The sequence below is a fragment of the Carcharhinus amblyrhynchos genome, chromosome 13, assembly GCF_965287045.1.
Source record: "Carcharhinus amblyrhynchos chromosome 13, sCarAmb.v2.hapA, whole genome shotgun sequence".
In the NCBI taxonomy this organism is placed as follows: Eukaryota; Metazoa; Chordata; class Chondrichthyes; order Carcharhiniformes; family Carcharhinidae; genus Carcharhinus; species Carcharhinus amblyrhynchos.
The window spans coordinates 11,711,644-11,725,828 of NC_137336.1; the positions used below are offsets into that span (position 1 = coordinate 11,711,644).

The 14,185-nt window shown below is 50.2% G+C and overlaps 1 protein-coding gene across 2 annotated transcripts in view; it reads left to right on the forward strand.

The window, feature by feature from the left end:
* cyfip2 (cytoplasmic FMR1 interacting protein 2) overlaps positions 1–14,185 on the forward strand; it is a 104,430-nt gene that overhangs the window by 51,551 nt on the left and 38,694 nt on the right. For both annotated transcript variants that reach the window (XM_080201291.1, XM_080201292.1), the window contains exons 11-16: positions 3,507–3,624; positions 4,847–4,966; positions 6,843–6,968; positions 8,470–8,636; positions 9,541–9,688; positions 13,590–13,743. In XM_080201291.1, the coding sequence (XP_080057417.1) occupies positions 3,507–3,624; positions 4,847–4,966; positions 6,843–6,968; positions 8,470–8,636; positions 9,541–9,688; positions 13,590–13,743 (833 nt within the window). The remainder of the gene's footprint in view (positions 1–3,506; positions 3,625–4,846; positions 4,967–6,842; positions 6,969–8,469; positions 8,637–9,540; positions 9,689–13,589; positions 13,744–14,185) is intronic.

Sequence of the window (14,185 nt, forward strand, 5' to 3'; positions counted from 1 at the left end):
CAGAGGAGGTTTACTAGGCTGATACCGGAGTTGAGGGGGTTGAGCTATGAGGAGAGGCTGAATAAACTAGGCTTGTACTCGTTAGAGTTTAGAAGAATGAGGGGAGATCTCATTGAGACGTATAAGATGATGAATGGGATGGATAGGATAGAGGTGGAAAGACTCTTCCCGCTCAAAAAAGACAGTAGGACTAGGGGGCACAGCCTCAAGATAAAGGGGGGGCGGTTCAGAACGGAGTTGAGGAGGAACTTCTTCACTCAAAGGGTGGTGAATCTCTGGAATTCTCTGCCCGTTGAAGTGGTGGAGGCTGCCTCGCTAAATATTTTTAAGAAGCGGGTTGATGGGTTTTTGATAAGAGAGGGGATTAAGGGTTATGGGGAGAGGGCGGGAAAGTGGAACTGAGCCACGACAGATCAGCCATGATCTTATTGAATGGCGGGGCAGGCTCGAAGGGCCAGATGGCCTACTCCTGCTCCTATTTCTTATGTTCTTATGTTCTTATGTTCTTATTAAATGCATAATATAACATGGTGTCATGATATGAAACTTCGGTGGTGGGTCAAGTCAGATTCCTGGAATTATTGTCCCTGTGACCAGGCTCCTGTCCTACCCAGGAGGTATGGAGCGACGGATCATTCATAAACACATGGCCCATTTGAGGAGGAGAGAGGCACTCCAGACAGTGTTGCTGTCAAGAAATGTTTTCAAACCCGTAGCACCAAAGTACCCGATCAGCTTGTTATAGATGTAATGGATGTCTCTATGGAAGTGAGCAGTAATGAACTGTCTGTGCCAGAAGAGCTTCCCATTATTGCAATTCCTGTTAATGTTGATCCTGTAGAAACATCTCCGACTACAGAACTACACCATTCTACAAGAAACAGAAAACCCCCTCAGGAACTCGATTTATAATTGTCCAACACGTATATGATATTTAATTAAATCTGGGACTAACTCAATCCAGCATTGCATCCATCAATTAAACTTCAGCAGTGGTTGGCACTGCTGCCTGTCAGCGCCAGGGACCCGGGGTTCAATTACAGTCTGTGTGGAGTTTGCACAGTCTCCCCATGCCTGCATGGGTTTCCTCTGTGTGCTTTGGTTTCCACCCACAGTCCAGAGATGTTCAGGTTAGGTTGATTGGCCATGCTAAATTGACCCTTAGTGTCAGGGAGATTAGCAGGGTTGAATACATGAGGTTACGGGAATAAGAGGCCTGTGTGGCATTGTTGTTGGTGCAGGCTTGATGGGCTGAATGGCCTCTTTCTGCGCCGTGTGGATTCTATGATCTTCTGATGCTTGTGGTGACCACACCAGATAAGATTACTCAGCACCCGGCCAGCAGTTCAAGGCTCACAGAATGCAGTAGAACAGTACTTCAGAATATATACGAAAATAATGTATTTTAGTATTCTAGCTTGACAAAGTGAGAAAGAAAAATTTATGAACATCAGCTGTACTGGCCAGGGAGAGAACAAAATGTCTAAAAACAGGTCACCACTCATTATTATAGATGAGTTAATTAAAACTCAAACATAACTGGGTGAAGATTAATATGTCAAGTGCGAAATTATAAAATGACTTTGAATTTTAATCAAAGCAGAACGGAAATTAGATGCAAAATACAAAATTGCAATAGTTAGTGGTGACGGGCTTCAGGCCTGCCCCAGTGAAGACAATCAGAGATGCAAATCTATTGTAGCTGAGTGCGGGAATTGGAGATAACTCTCAAGATGGGCTGAGTGGAACTAAAGGGGAGGGGGAGACAGAGGGAGGGGAGGAATCAGAAATTCGAGCTGGAATCATAGAATCCCTACAGTGCAAAAGGAGGCCATTCAGCCCATCGATGCTGCACCAACAACAATCCCACCCAGGCCTATCCCCTGTAACCCCACGTATGCATCCTTCTAATCCCCCTGACAATTTAGCATGACCAATCAACCCCTCCCACACATCTCTGGAACAGGGGGGAGGAAACCAAAGGAAACCCAAGCAGATACGGGGAGAATGTGCAGACTCCACACAGATAGTGAGTTGAGGTTGGAATTGAACCCGGGTCCCTGGTGCTGTGAGGCAGCAGTGCTAACCATTGTGCCACCGCGCCACCCTACTGTGAGCTCCTGGCATTGAGTGGTTTTACCTGATATAAAGTCAGATATTTGGACAATAAGGCAGGGAGTCGACTTCCACCTGAATAATTATTGTGAGGCTGAAATCTGGGCCAGTTTGTGGGAACGACCTGCTCTGCTGTCTCAGAGGTTGCTGTCCATGGTCCTGAACTCAGCACAGGATCTGCATCAGGCTCAAATAAAACCAAAATACTGCTGATGCTGGACATCTGAAATAAAAACCAGAGAATGCTGGATAAACTCGGCATCTGTGGAGAGAGAAACAGAGTTAACACTTCCAGTCCAATGTGATTCTCCCATTTCTGCTGGTTAAAAGAGGCTTTGTGAAAAAGACTCACTGGATTGCTCCCATCAACCCTGCTCCCAAAATCCAACACAAGGTTTATGAAAGGATTTTGGAGGCCAAAGGTCAGAGGTCGACTCTTACATGCATTTGACTATTACTTGAGTGAATGAGTGAGTGACACAGTGGCACAGTGATTAACACTGCTGCCTCACAGTGTCAGGGACCCGCGTTTGATTCCCGGCTTGGGTCATTGTCCGTGCAGAGTCTGCACGTCCTCCCCTGTGTCTGAGTGGGTTTCTTCTGGGTGGTCTGGTTTCCTCCCACAGTCGGAAAGACGTGCTGGTTAGGGCATTGGCCATGCTAAATTTTCCATCGGTGTACCCGAACAGGTACCAGAGTGTGGTGACAAGGGGATTTTCACCGTAACTTCATTTCAGTGTGACTGGAAGTCTACTTGTGATACTGATATTAAAAATGAATAAACTAAGTATGGAAATCTCCTGAGAACAAGTTCTCACTGAGTTGCAAGAAAATGGTGTCAGGGAGGAGGGTGAGAAATATAACCCTATTAAGGTAATAAGGAGGGTAAGGTGGACCCCCAAGGAGCGGAGACCCTAGGCTTCTCTTGTTGGATTAGTGGGGGTACATGCCCATTCCTCCCACAACACATGGAACCTTCAGGAAATATAAAATCAAACCGGGGTTACCCAGCCTCTCCTGCCTTGATGTAGCATTGACCAGTTCAGCGTGGATCCTGGCAGGTAGAGTTGTGAAGCCAATGGCAGCGATTCCCCGTGGTTGTCCCATTTAATTAGGTCCTGGTCTTCCTGAGGTGGGTGGCTTTCCTGGATTCCGACTGGGAAAATGGGGAGATTCCAGCGAGGGGCCGCAGCGGGAACTTGGGGCAATGGGATCCTAACCGTATATCACTGCGGTTTTAGTGGCTCCCCCTTTGAGCCGGGTTAAAATTCCGTCGTGGGTGGTCTTTCTGTTTGCTGACCGGCTCAGCCCGGATCGAGTCTGTGGCTGGTGCCTCTCCCAGTCCAGGACACACACTGTCTGTGTGTTTAACACTCTGTCTCTTCACACAGGTGGACATGCACCCAGAGCAGCAGCAGCCCACAGTATAACATCTGTGAACAGATGGTGCAGATCCGAGATGATCACATTCGCTTCATCTCTGAACTCGCCCGTTACAGCAACAGTGAGGTGAGTGTCCGACAGAGCCTGCTGAACACCGTAGAATCTCCCGGCACACAGACAGACCATTCAGCTCACATCCTGCTTTAGAAAGAGCTATCCTCCCTATCTTTGTCCCAGCAAATTCTAGTATGAACTCCATTATCTCTTTCTGTGCCATTAAGACTGTGGAATGTTTTCCCTTCAAGCTTTTCACCCCAAGTCATTCTTGGGGTGTGGGCATCGCTGGCATCGTTGCCCGTCCCTAATTGCCCCTTAAACTGAGTTGTTTGTTCACCCATTTCAGAGGGCAGTTGAGATTCAGCCATATCGCTGTGGCTCTGGAGTCACATGTAGGCCCAACCAGCTAAGGACGGCAGATTTCCTTCCCTAAAGAACCATGAGTAACAACGTTTGATGACAATTTCAAGATCCCTATTTCTGAGTCAAGCTTTCAATTCCAGATCTCACGAATTGAATTTCAATCCCACCAGTTTCTGTGGTGGTGGGATTTGAACCCATGTCCCCAGAGTATTAGTCTGGGTCTCTGGATTACCAGACCAGCGACATTCCCACTCTGCCACCATCCACACCAACACCACCATCCCCCCTCACCCACCCACCCAACCCTTGCCCCACCCCCAACCAATCTTAATGAGATTTAAGCCAATTCCATTTTGAATGATGCCATAGCATTGGCCTCCTCATTATTTCACACGGTGACCGGTAGGTCATAACTCGCTGCATAAACAATGCTTCCTCTCGTCACCTTTGACTTGTTTCGCCAATTATTATCTGTGTCCTCTGGTTAAAGATATTTCTGCCTCTGGAATCTGCTTAATGTTACTTCAATCAAAACCTTTTGTGATTTTCACCTCTTCAATCACATTCTCTGCTGGAGAGAATGATCCCAGTCTCCCCGCACGGCTGATGGACCCATTCTGGTAAGTCTTCCCGAAGTGTGGCACCCAGAATTGGTTCCGATGTCCCAGTTGAAGTCTAACCTGTATTTTATTAAGCTGCCCTTCCTCAAGGAATCAAGGATGGCTGGGATTTGGGCACCTACTTGGGACTTCACCCAAACCATCGTTCTTCAGCCTGAGCTGGTGAGGGGGTACGGGGAGCGCTGGATGTTCAGCGCTGCCCGTCAAAGGCTGGGACCTCTTGTTCTGTGCACTTTGCTGTGGTACCGGGAGATTGTCTCTCAGCTTGGCCTCCTGCCCATTACTGACCTGATTCCCTCACTGCGCAGGTCGTTACAGGATCGGGACTGGACAGTCAGAAATCTGATGAGGAATACCGAGAGCTCTTCGATCTGGCACTGCGAGGGTTACAGCTCTTGTCCAAATGGAGCACGCACGTCATGGAGGTGGTGAGTGTGGAACAATAATATATCTGTTCACATCAACCAGTCTATTAAACTGGTCAGTGTTAGAGGGGTCAGTGTTAGAGGGGTCAGTGTTAGAGGGGTCAGTGTTATAGGGGTCAGTGTTATAGGGGTCAGTGTTAGAGGGGTCAGTGTTAGGTGGTCTGTATTAGAGTGGTCAGTGTTAGAGGGGTCAGTGTTAGAGTGGTCAGTGTTAGAGGGGTCAGTGTTAGGTGGTCTGTATTAGAGTGGTCAGTGTTAGAGGGGTCAGTGTTAGAGTGGTCAGTGTTAGAGTGGTCAGTGATAGAGGGGTCAGTGTTAGAGAGGTCAATGTTAGATGGGTCAGTGTTAGAGCGGTCAGTGTTAGAGCGGTCAGTGTTAGAGGGGTCAGTGTTATAGGGGTCAGTATTAGAGGGAGCAGTGTTAGAGGGGTCAGTATTAGAGTGGTCAGTGTTAGAGTGGTCAGTGTTAGAGTGGTCAGTGTTAGAGGGGCCAGTATTAGAGGGGTCAGTGTTAGAGGGGTCAGTGTTAGAGCAGTCAGTGTTAGAGGGGTCAGTGTTATAGGGGTCAGTATTAGAGGGAGCAGTGTTAGAGGGGTCAGTATTAGAGTGGTCAGTGTTAGAGTGGTCAGTGTTAGAGTGGTCAGTGTTAGAGGGGCCAGTATTAGAGGGGTCAGTGTTAGAGGGGTCAGTGTTAGAGGGGTCAGTGTTAGAGTGGTCAGTGTTAGAGGGGTCATTGTTATAGGGGTCAGTGTTAGAGTGGTCAGTGTTACAGATTTCCAGCCAACCACACAGATGAACCACATTTGATGTCACTCATGAAAAGTGCTAAATTTTAAAACTATATTTTTCAATGGGAACCAGTTTCTTCCCCAAATACCTTCACCGTCTCCCATGTCCACAGTTCAAAGATGTGTGGGTTAGTTTGATTGGCCATGTTAAATTGCCCCCTAGTATCTGGGGGATTAGCTGGGTAAATACTTGGGGTTACGGCGATAGGGCTTAGGCGGGGTTGTGGTCAGTGCAGGCTCAATGGGCCGAATGGCCTCCTTCTGTACTGTAGGAGTTCAATATTCCTCAATATCCTTCAATCCCATCAAGTTCCTCATTCTTGGATGTGGGAGTCGCTGGCGGGGCCAGCGTTTATTCTCCATCTCCAGTTTCCCTTGAGATGGCAGTGAGCTGCCTTCCTGACCCGCTGCAGGCCGTGTGGTGAAGGTGCTGTTAGACAGGGAGTTCCGAGGCTTTGGTGATGAGGGAACAGCCAATCTAATCCCAGTCAGGAGGCTTTGTGTCTTGGGGACAGTGGTGTTCCCACTGCACCTGCTGTCCTTATCATTCTGGATGGTAAAGGTGTGGATTTGGAAGGTGCTGTTGAAGGAATCTTGGCGAGTGGCTGCAGTGCATCTTGTAGACGACCTACTCGTGTCAAAGCTGCCACCCGTGGTTTAAGAAGACGGCTCACCAGCACGTTCTCAGGGCATCGGGGGACAAGCAATAAAAGCCAGCATCAGCAACGGTGTCAAGTCCACAGTGGCATAGTGGTTAGCACTGCTGCCTCACAGCATCAGAGACCCGGGTTCAATTCCAGCCTCGGATCATTGTCTGTATGGAGTTTGCACATTCTCCCCGTGCCTGCATGGGTTTCCTCCTACAGTCCAAAAAGGTGTGGGTTAGGTAGATTGGCCATGCTAAATTGTTCCTTAATGCCAGGGACATTAGCAGAGTAAATGAAGGTGATGGGAATTGGGCCAGGGTGGGATTGTTGTCAGTACATACTCGATGGGCCGAATGGCCTCGGTCTGTACTTGTAGGGATTCTATGAAATAAATAAGAATCTCAGATGAATGTCCACATTTAACAGTGCGTTTTGTTTTTATTAGTATTCCTGGAAGCTGGTTCATCCCACTGATAAATTCTGTAACAAGGATTGCCCGGGGACTGCAGAGGAGTACGAGAGGGCGACACGGTACAACTACACGAGTGAGGAGAAGTTTGCCCTGGTCGAGGTAACTCGGAGCGATTGGCAGACGCCTGGCAGCAGGATTCTGCTTTCCCACTTTTTATCATGGTTGTGGCTGAGTGGATAGCACGAGTGAAGCAGGAAATTGGAGCCCCGCTCTGGGGGCAGTGTAGCACCCGCTCAGTGCGGCAGTCAGATTATCAACCTGGATTGTGTGCTCATAATCTGGCCTGATATTCTCACTGCTTGTACTGAGGGAGTGCCGCACTGTCAGAGGGTCAGTACTGAGGGAGTGCCGCACTGTCAGAGGGGCAGTACTGAGGGAGTGCTGCACTGTCAGAGGGTCAGTACTGAGGGAATGCTGCACTGTCAGAGGGCCAATACTGAATGAGTGCTGCTCTGTCAGAGGGTCAGTACTGAGAGAGTGCTGCACTGTCAGAGGGTCAGTACTGAGGGAGTGCTGCACTGTCAGAGGGTCAGTACTGAGGGAATGCTGCACTGTCAGAGGGTCAGTACTGAGGGAGTGTTGCACTGTCAGAGGGTCAGTACTGAGGGAGTGCTGCACTATCAGAGGGTCAGTACTGAGGGAGTGCTGCACTGTCAGAGGGTCAGTACTGAGGGAATGCTGCACTGTCAGAGGGTCAGTACTGAGGGAATGCTGCACTGTCAGAGGGTCAGTATTGAGACACTTGCCCAAATTGCCAAGTCTCACTTCCTCACCCCTGTCTGTTCGACGATGAGATTAGAACACATTGGAAATGCTGCAACAAAAGCAGCAAATGTGGGAAAAACTCAGCAGGTCCGGCAGCAGCTGCAGAGAGAGAGGGGAACGGAGTTAACACTGCTCGTCCAATGCGAGTCTTCTTTGGAAGTTTGGAAGTGTTAACTTTGGGCGGAACTTTCCGGTGTTGACACGGGCATCATCGCGGGAGGGATGGGAAATTCTGTAGACCGGCTAAAAGTCTACGGCTCTCCCAATTTTCCCATCTTGCCTGCAGTGATGGCTGCTGGCGTCGGGGCTGGAAAATCCCGGCCCTGTCCCTCCCTCCACAGATACTGTCAGACCTGCTGAGCTTTTCCAGAGTCCGTGCTACGCAAAAACACCTTTGGACTGTGGGGGGAAACCGGAGTACCTGAAGGAAACCCGCGCAGACACGAGGAGAATGTCTGCGTGGGCTTCCTCCGGGTGCTCCGGTTTCCTCCCACAGTCCAAAGATGTGCGGGTTAGGTTGATTGGCCGTGCTAAGAAATTGCCCCTTAGTGTCCAGGATGCGTAGATTAGAGGGATTAGTGGGTATAATATGTAGGGATAGGGGGGTAGGGCCTGGGTGGGATTGTGTTCGGTGCAGACTTGATGGGCTGAAGGGCCTCTTACTGCACTGTAGGGTTCATCCTCGGGTAATGGGGGAGATCCCCTCACTATCTCAGTCTGCAGGGGGAGGGGGATGAAGTGGGGGGGGGGAGCACGAGCAGGGGTGTGGGGCACCACGCAAGGTTTCCTGGGTGGGGGACGCTCACCGGGCTGTGGCTCTGCTTGTCCCCTGCAGGTTATCGCGATGATTAAAGGGCTGCAGGTTCTGATGGGCAGGATGGAGAGTGTCTTCAACCAGGCGATTCGCAACACCATCTACGCCGCCCTGCAGGACTTTGCCCAGGTCACCCTGAGAGAGCCACTCCGACAGGCCACCAGGAAGAAGAAAAACGTCCTCATCAGGTACCCGGCGGGGGGGGACCACGGCGGGGAGTGGGGTGGCTGGAGAGAGGTGGGATGTGGAGGGAGGGGAATGGGGGGGTGGGGAGTGGAGGGGTGTAGCGGGGAGTCGGGAGGGAGGGAAGTGGAGGGAAAGTGGCGCAGGACTGAGGAATGGGGTTTAAGGGGAAGTGAGGCAGGAGGTGATGGGGATTAGGGCAGGAGGTGGGGTCAGGAGTGGGGTAGCTTGGCGGGGGGGAGGAAGGCAGGCGATGGGGAGTAGGGAGGGGAGGGTCAGAAGGGAGTGGGCAGTCGGTAGGGGGGACAGAGAGGGAGGGTGGTGGTCAACAGAGGGGAAGTGGATGAGGAAGGTGGCTTGAGGAGTGGGCACAACACCGGGTAAGGGAGGATAACGGGGGCAAGGGAGAAGAATAGGAGAGAGTGTGAAGAAGGATATGGAAGGCGGAACGGAGCAACGGGAAGAGAGGGAGAGGCTTGGACTGAGTGAGGGTCAGAGCAGGAAGCAGAGCAAAGCTGGAGAGTAAGGATCGGACAAGAAGAGAGAAAGTGATGGACAAGAGGGGAGGAGATGAGGACAGTGGAAGGATAGAGAGAAAGTTAAAGGAGAAAGAACAGAGAGACACAATCTATTTATAGTTGAGGTGTCCCCAAGTATAATTGAGCTCTTGGTGTGATTTTTCTTTGTATGAATTATTTTGATATCGAATTATTACAAACTGTCTGCCTGGGGCAGGCTGGGAAATAGACCCACTGCTTGACCTTACTCTGAGTTTGGCTCCAACTCAGGGTGTGAGATGTTCAAACTGGGGAACGGGCTGTGTTTAGGACGCTCAGTGTTTGCTGTGACTGATACCTGTTTCCCATTTAACACCCCCCCCCCCCCCACCCACCCTCCTCCCCCCTCCAGTGTCCTTCAGGCGATCAGAAAGACTATCTGTGACTGGGAAAGTGGGAGGGAACCTCCAAATGATCCCTGTCTGAAGGGGGACAAGGATCCCAAAGGTGGTTTCGACATTAAAGTCCCTCGGCGTGCGGTTGGACCCTCCAGTACACAGGTAGGGTTCGTTTCGAGATCACTATCTAAGCTCCTCCTCTGGTTTAGCTCAGTGGGTGCTGAGTTCACACCATGGAGTTCAAAAGATCAAAGGATTAAATCCAACTCTACGGATTAAAGCAGCAAATTCAGGCTGACAGTCCCAGTGCTGTGAAAGGGTCAATACTGAGGGTACTGAGTGCTGCACTGTCAGAGGGTCAGTACTGAGGGAGTGCTGCACTGCCAGAGGGTCAGTACTGAGGGAGTGCTGCACTGTCAGAGGGTCAGTACTGAGGGAGTGCCGCACTGTCAGAGGGTCAGTACTGAGGGAGGGCTACACTGTCAGAGGGGCAGTACTGAGGGAGTGCTGCACGGTCACAGAGTCAGTACTGAGGGAGTGCTGCACTGTCAGAGGGTCAGTACTGAGGGAGTGCTGCACTGTCAGAGGGTCAGTACTGAGGGAGTGCTGCACGGTCACAGAGTCAGTACTGAGGGAGTGCTGCACTGTCAGAGGGTCAGTACTGAGGGAGTGCTGCACTGTCAGAGGGTCAGTACTGAGGGAGTGCTGCACGGTCACAGAGTCAGTACTGAGGGAGTGCTACACTGTCAGAGGGTCAGTACTGAGGGAATGCTGCACTGTCAGAGGGTCAGTGCTGAGGGAGTGCTGCACTGTTGGAGGGACAGTACTGAGGGAGTGCTGCGCTGTCAGAGGGTCAGTGCTGAGGGAGTGCTGCACTGTTGGAGGGACAGTACTGAGGGAATGCTGCACTGTCAGAGGGTCAGTGCTGAGGGAGTGCTGCACTGTTGGAGGGACAGTACTGAGGGAGTGCTGCACTGTTGGAGGGACAGTACTGAGGGAGTGCTGCACTGTCAGAAGGTCAGTGCTGAGGGAGTGCTGCACTGTTGGAGGGACAGTACTGAGGGAGTGCTGCACTGTCAGAGGGTCAGTACCGAGGGAGTGCTGCACTGTCAGAGGGTCAGTACTGAGGGAGTGCTGCACTGTCAGAGGGTCAGTACTGAGGGAGTGCTGCACTGTCAGAGGGTCAGTACTGAGGGAGTGCTGCACTGTCAGAGGGACAGTACCGAGGGAGTGCTGCACTGTTGGAGGGACAGTACTGAGGGAGTGCTGCACTGTTGGAGGGACAGTACTGAGGGAGTGCTGCACTGTTGGAGGTGTTGACTGTTCTGAACCATTGTGCTGCTGAGTTAGAGAGAGAAGAGAGAAATTTGTGACAGTCTGGAGCACAATCGAGGTTCCTTTAATACAAATTTGTTATATAGCAGAATATTTTTTTTTGCTTCATGTGGGACTTGTTGCTGGAACTGAGCGAAGATTGTGTGTGAGAGGCACAGCTGCCAGCAGCATCTCGGTAACAGCAGAAGGATTCCACTTCCCAGATCTGTGACCAGGGGATAGCGGGATGGGGTAGATGGATAATCAATCCCAAAGGCAGGATCCCTGTGCTGAACTCCCTGACACGCGATCCTGTGCTTCCCATCTTGTAAGTGAGTGGCACAAACATTGAGAACTTTCCACAGAATGGTTGCAGCAGAGAAGGAGGCCATTCGGCCCACTGTGTCTGTACTGGCCCTTTGAATGAGCAATGCATCTCGTGCCATTCTCTCATCTTTTCTCCATAACCCTGTGTATAAAATGATAAAATCCCCCAGTGCAGAAGGAGGCCATTCAGCCCATTGAGTCTTCACCTACTCTCCGAAAGAGCCTCCCCCCCAGGCCCTCTCCCCACCCTATCCCCATAGCCCCACGTATTTACCATGGCCAATCCCCCGAACCTGCACAATGGAGACAGCAAGTGCAAAGTGAGACACTGACAAACAGAAGCGAAATGGATGAAGTCAGGCCACAATTTAATCTGTTTCACCTCATTCAGCAGAGGAGGTGAGGTTCTCCACCACTGTGTAGTTCAGGCTGAGGAACACCTGGGGGCTCTGCTGGGCTGACACGAGGTTCAACGTGAGCTCTTTATTGCTGCAGTTCCTAGGATAGCCACCAAGTGGCAGCACTATACCAGGCCCAATCACTGAGATTAAACACCAGTTTTAGTCTGTATAACCCTTTATAATCCTTTGTTTAGATGGAAACCTTGGAACCTTCTCTTTGATTTTAATTTTGATTTGATTTACTGTTGTCGCATATACTAGCATAAGTGAAAAGTATTTTTTCTTGCGCACTATACAGACAAAGTATACTGTTCATAGAGAAGGAAAAAAGTTTATTTATTATTGTCACAAGTAGGCTTACGTTAACACTGTAATGAAGCCACTGTGAAAAGCCCCTAGTCTCCACACTCCAGCACCTATTTGGGTACAGTGAGGGAGAATTTAGCACGGGCAATGCACCTAACCAGCATCTCTTTCGGATTGTGGGAGGAAACAGGAGCATCCAGAGGAAACCCACAGAGACAGACTCTGCACAGACAGTGACCCAACTCAGAATTCGAATCTGTGTCCCTGGCGCTGTGAGATAGCAATGTGCTTCCCAAAAGGAGAGAGTGCAGAATGTCACAGTCATAGCGAGGGTGTAGAGAAAGACCAACTTAATGTGAGGTAGGTCCATTCAAAAGTCTTGACAGCAGCAGGGAAGAAGTTGTTCTTGAGTTGGTTGGTACATGACGTCAGACTTTTGTATCTTTTTCCTGAAGAAAGAAGGCGGAAGAGAGAATGTATGGGGTGTGTGGGGTCCTTAATTATGCTGGCTGCTTTTCTGAGGCAGTGGGAAGTGTAGACAGAGTGAATGGATGGGAGGTTGGTTTGCTTGGTGGATTGGGCTACATTCACGACCTTTTGTAGTTCCTTGTGGTCTTGGGCAGAGCAGGAGCCCATACCAAGCTGTGATACAACCAGAAAGAATGCTTTCTATGGTGCACCTGTAAAAGTTGGTGAGAGTCGTAGCTGACATGCCAAATTTCCTTAGTCTTCTGTGAAAGTAGAGGCGTTAGTGTCAGCATGGGGGGGACCAGGTCAGGCTGTTGGTGAGCTGGATGCCCAAAAACTTGAAGCTCTCCATTTCCACTTCACCCCAATTGATGTAGACAGGGGCATGTTCTCCACTACTCTCCCTAAAGTCGATGACAATCTTCTTCGTTTTGTTGACACTGAGGGAGAGATTATTATCATCGCACCAGTTCACCAGATTCTCTGTCTCTTTTTTGTACTTCTCGGAAGACTAATGGCGTCTCCTTGGTGTCTGGAATCAATATTGATCCCTTGACTTTCTATTCCAAGTGCAGGCCAGTGGGACTGGGCAAAACATGGTTTGGCACAGACAAAGAAGGGCCAAAAGGCCTGTTTCTGAGCTGTAATTTTCTATGGTTTCTGTGGACTGAGAGAACGGATTTTCTGGCCATCGTCATATTGCTGTTTGTGGGATCTTGCTGTGCACAAATTGCCTGTCCGACATTAAAATGATGTCGAAGCTTCTCATGTGGGGCGAGTGTCTGCTTTTAATGAGGGGAGATCTCATTGAGACGTATAAGATGATGAATGGGATGGATAGGATAGAGGTGGAGAGACTCTTCCCGCTCAAAAAAGACAGTAGGACTAGGGGGCACAGCCTCAAGATAAAGGGGAGGCGGTTTAGAACGGAGTTGAGGAGGAACTTCTTCACTCAAAGGGCGGTGAATCTCTGGAATTCTCTGCCCGTTGAAGTGGTGGAGGCTGCCTCGCTAAATATTTTTAAGACGCGGGTTGATGGGTTCTTGATAAGAGAGGGGATTAAGGGTTATGGGGAGAGGGCGGGAATGTGGAACTGAGCCACGACAGATCAGCCATGATCTTATTGAATGGCGGGGCAGGCTCGAAGGGCCAGATGGCCTACTCCTGCTCCTATTTCTTATGTTCTTATGTTCTTAATGGCTCGCTGCCTCTCTGGGGCCCCTATTGACTGTTGTCTGTATTTCTAGCTGTACATGGTGAGGACAATGTTGGAGTCACTCATCGCTGACAAGAGTGGTTCGAAGAAGACCCTCCGCAGCAGCCTTGATGGCCCGATTGTGATCGCAATCGAGGACTTCCACAAACAGTCCTTCTTCCACACCCACCTCTTAAACTTCAGTGGTAAGTACCTCCTTCCCAACCTCTCACCATCTCCAGCGTGACAGATTTGCGGTTTGTCGTGACCCCAGAACCTCAGAGTTAACTTGAACTGAGCACCAACCTTTGCAGGAATGGGGGGGGAGGGATGTGGGGAGTAACTTGCATTTCTCCCTGATAAGATAGATGTTCAAAGTCAAAGTTGACACAGAGTTATCCCTTCAAGTCTTTTGTCAGAACCAGGAATCTTTAGACTCGCCTGCGGCTGGGGAAAATGGGGAGGGGGGGTTGGTGCCGGGGGCTGGAGGAGGAGGAGGGGGGAGTGGGCGGAGGACAGGACCAAAGGGTGTAATTGGGTAGAGGACAGAAGAGATTCAGACTGAAATATGTGGGGGTGGAACTTGGCAGAGTTTGAGACCTGAGTCAGGTGATCAGGCTGTGTGTCTCATAGAATCCCTACAGTACA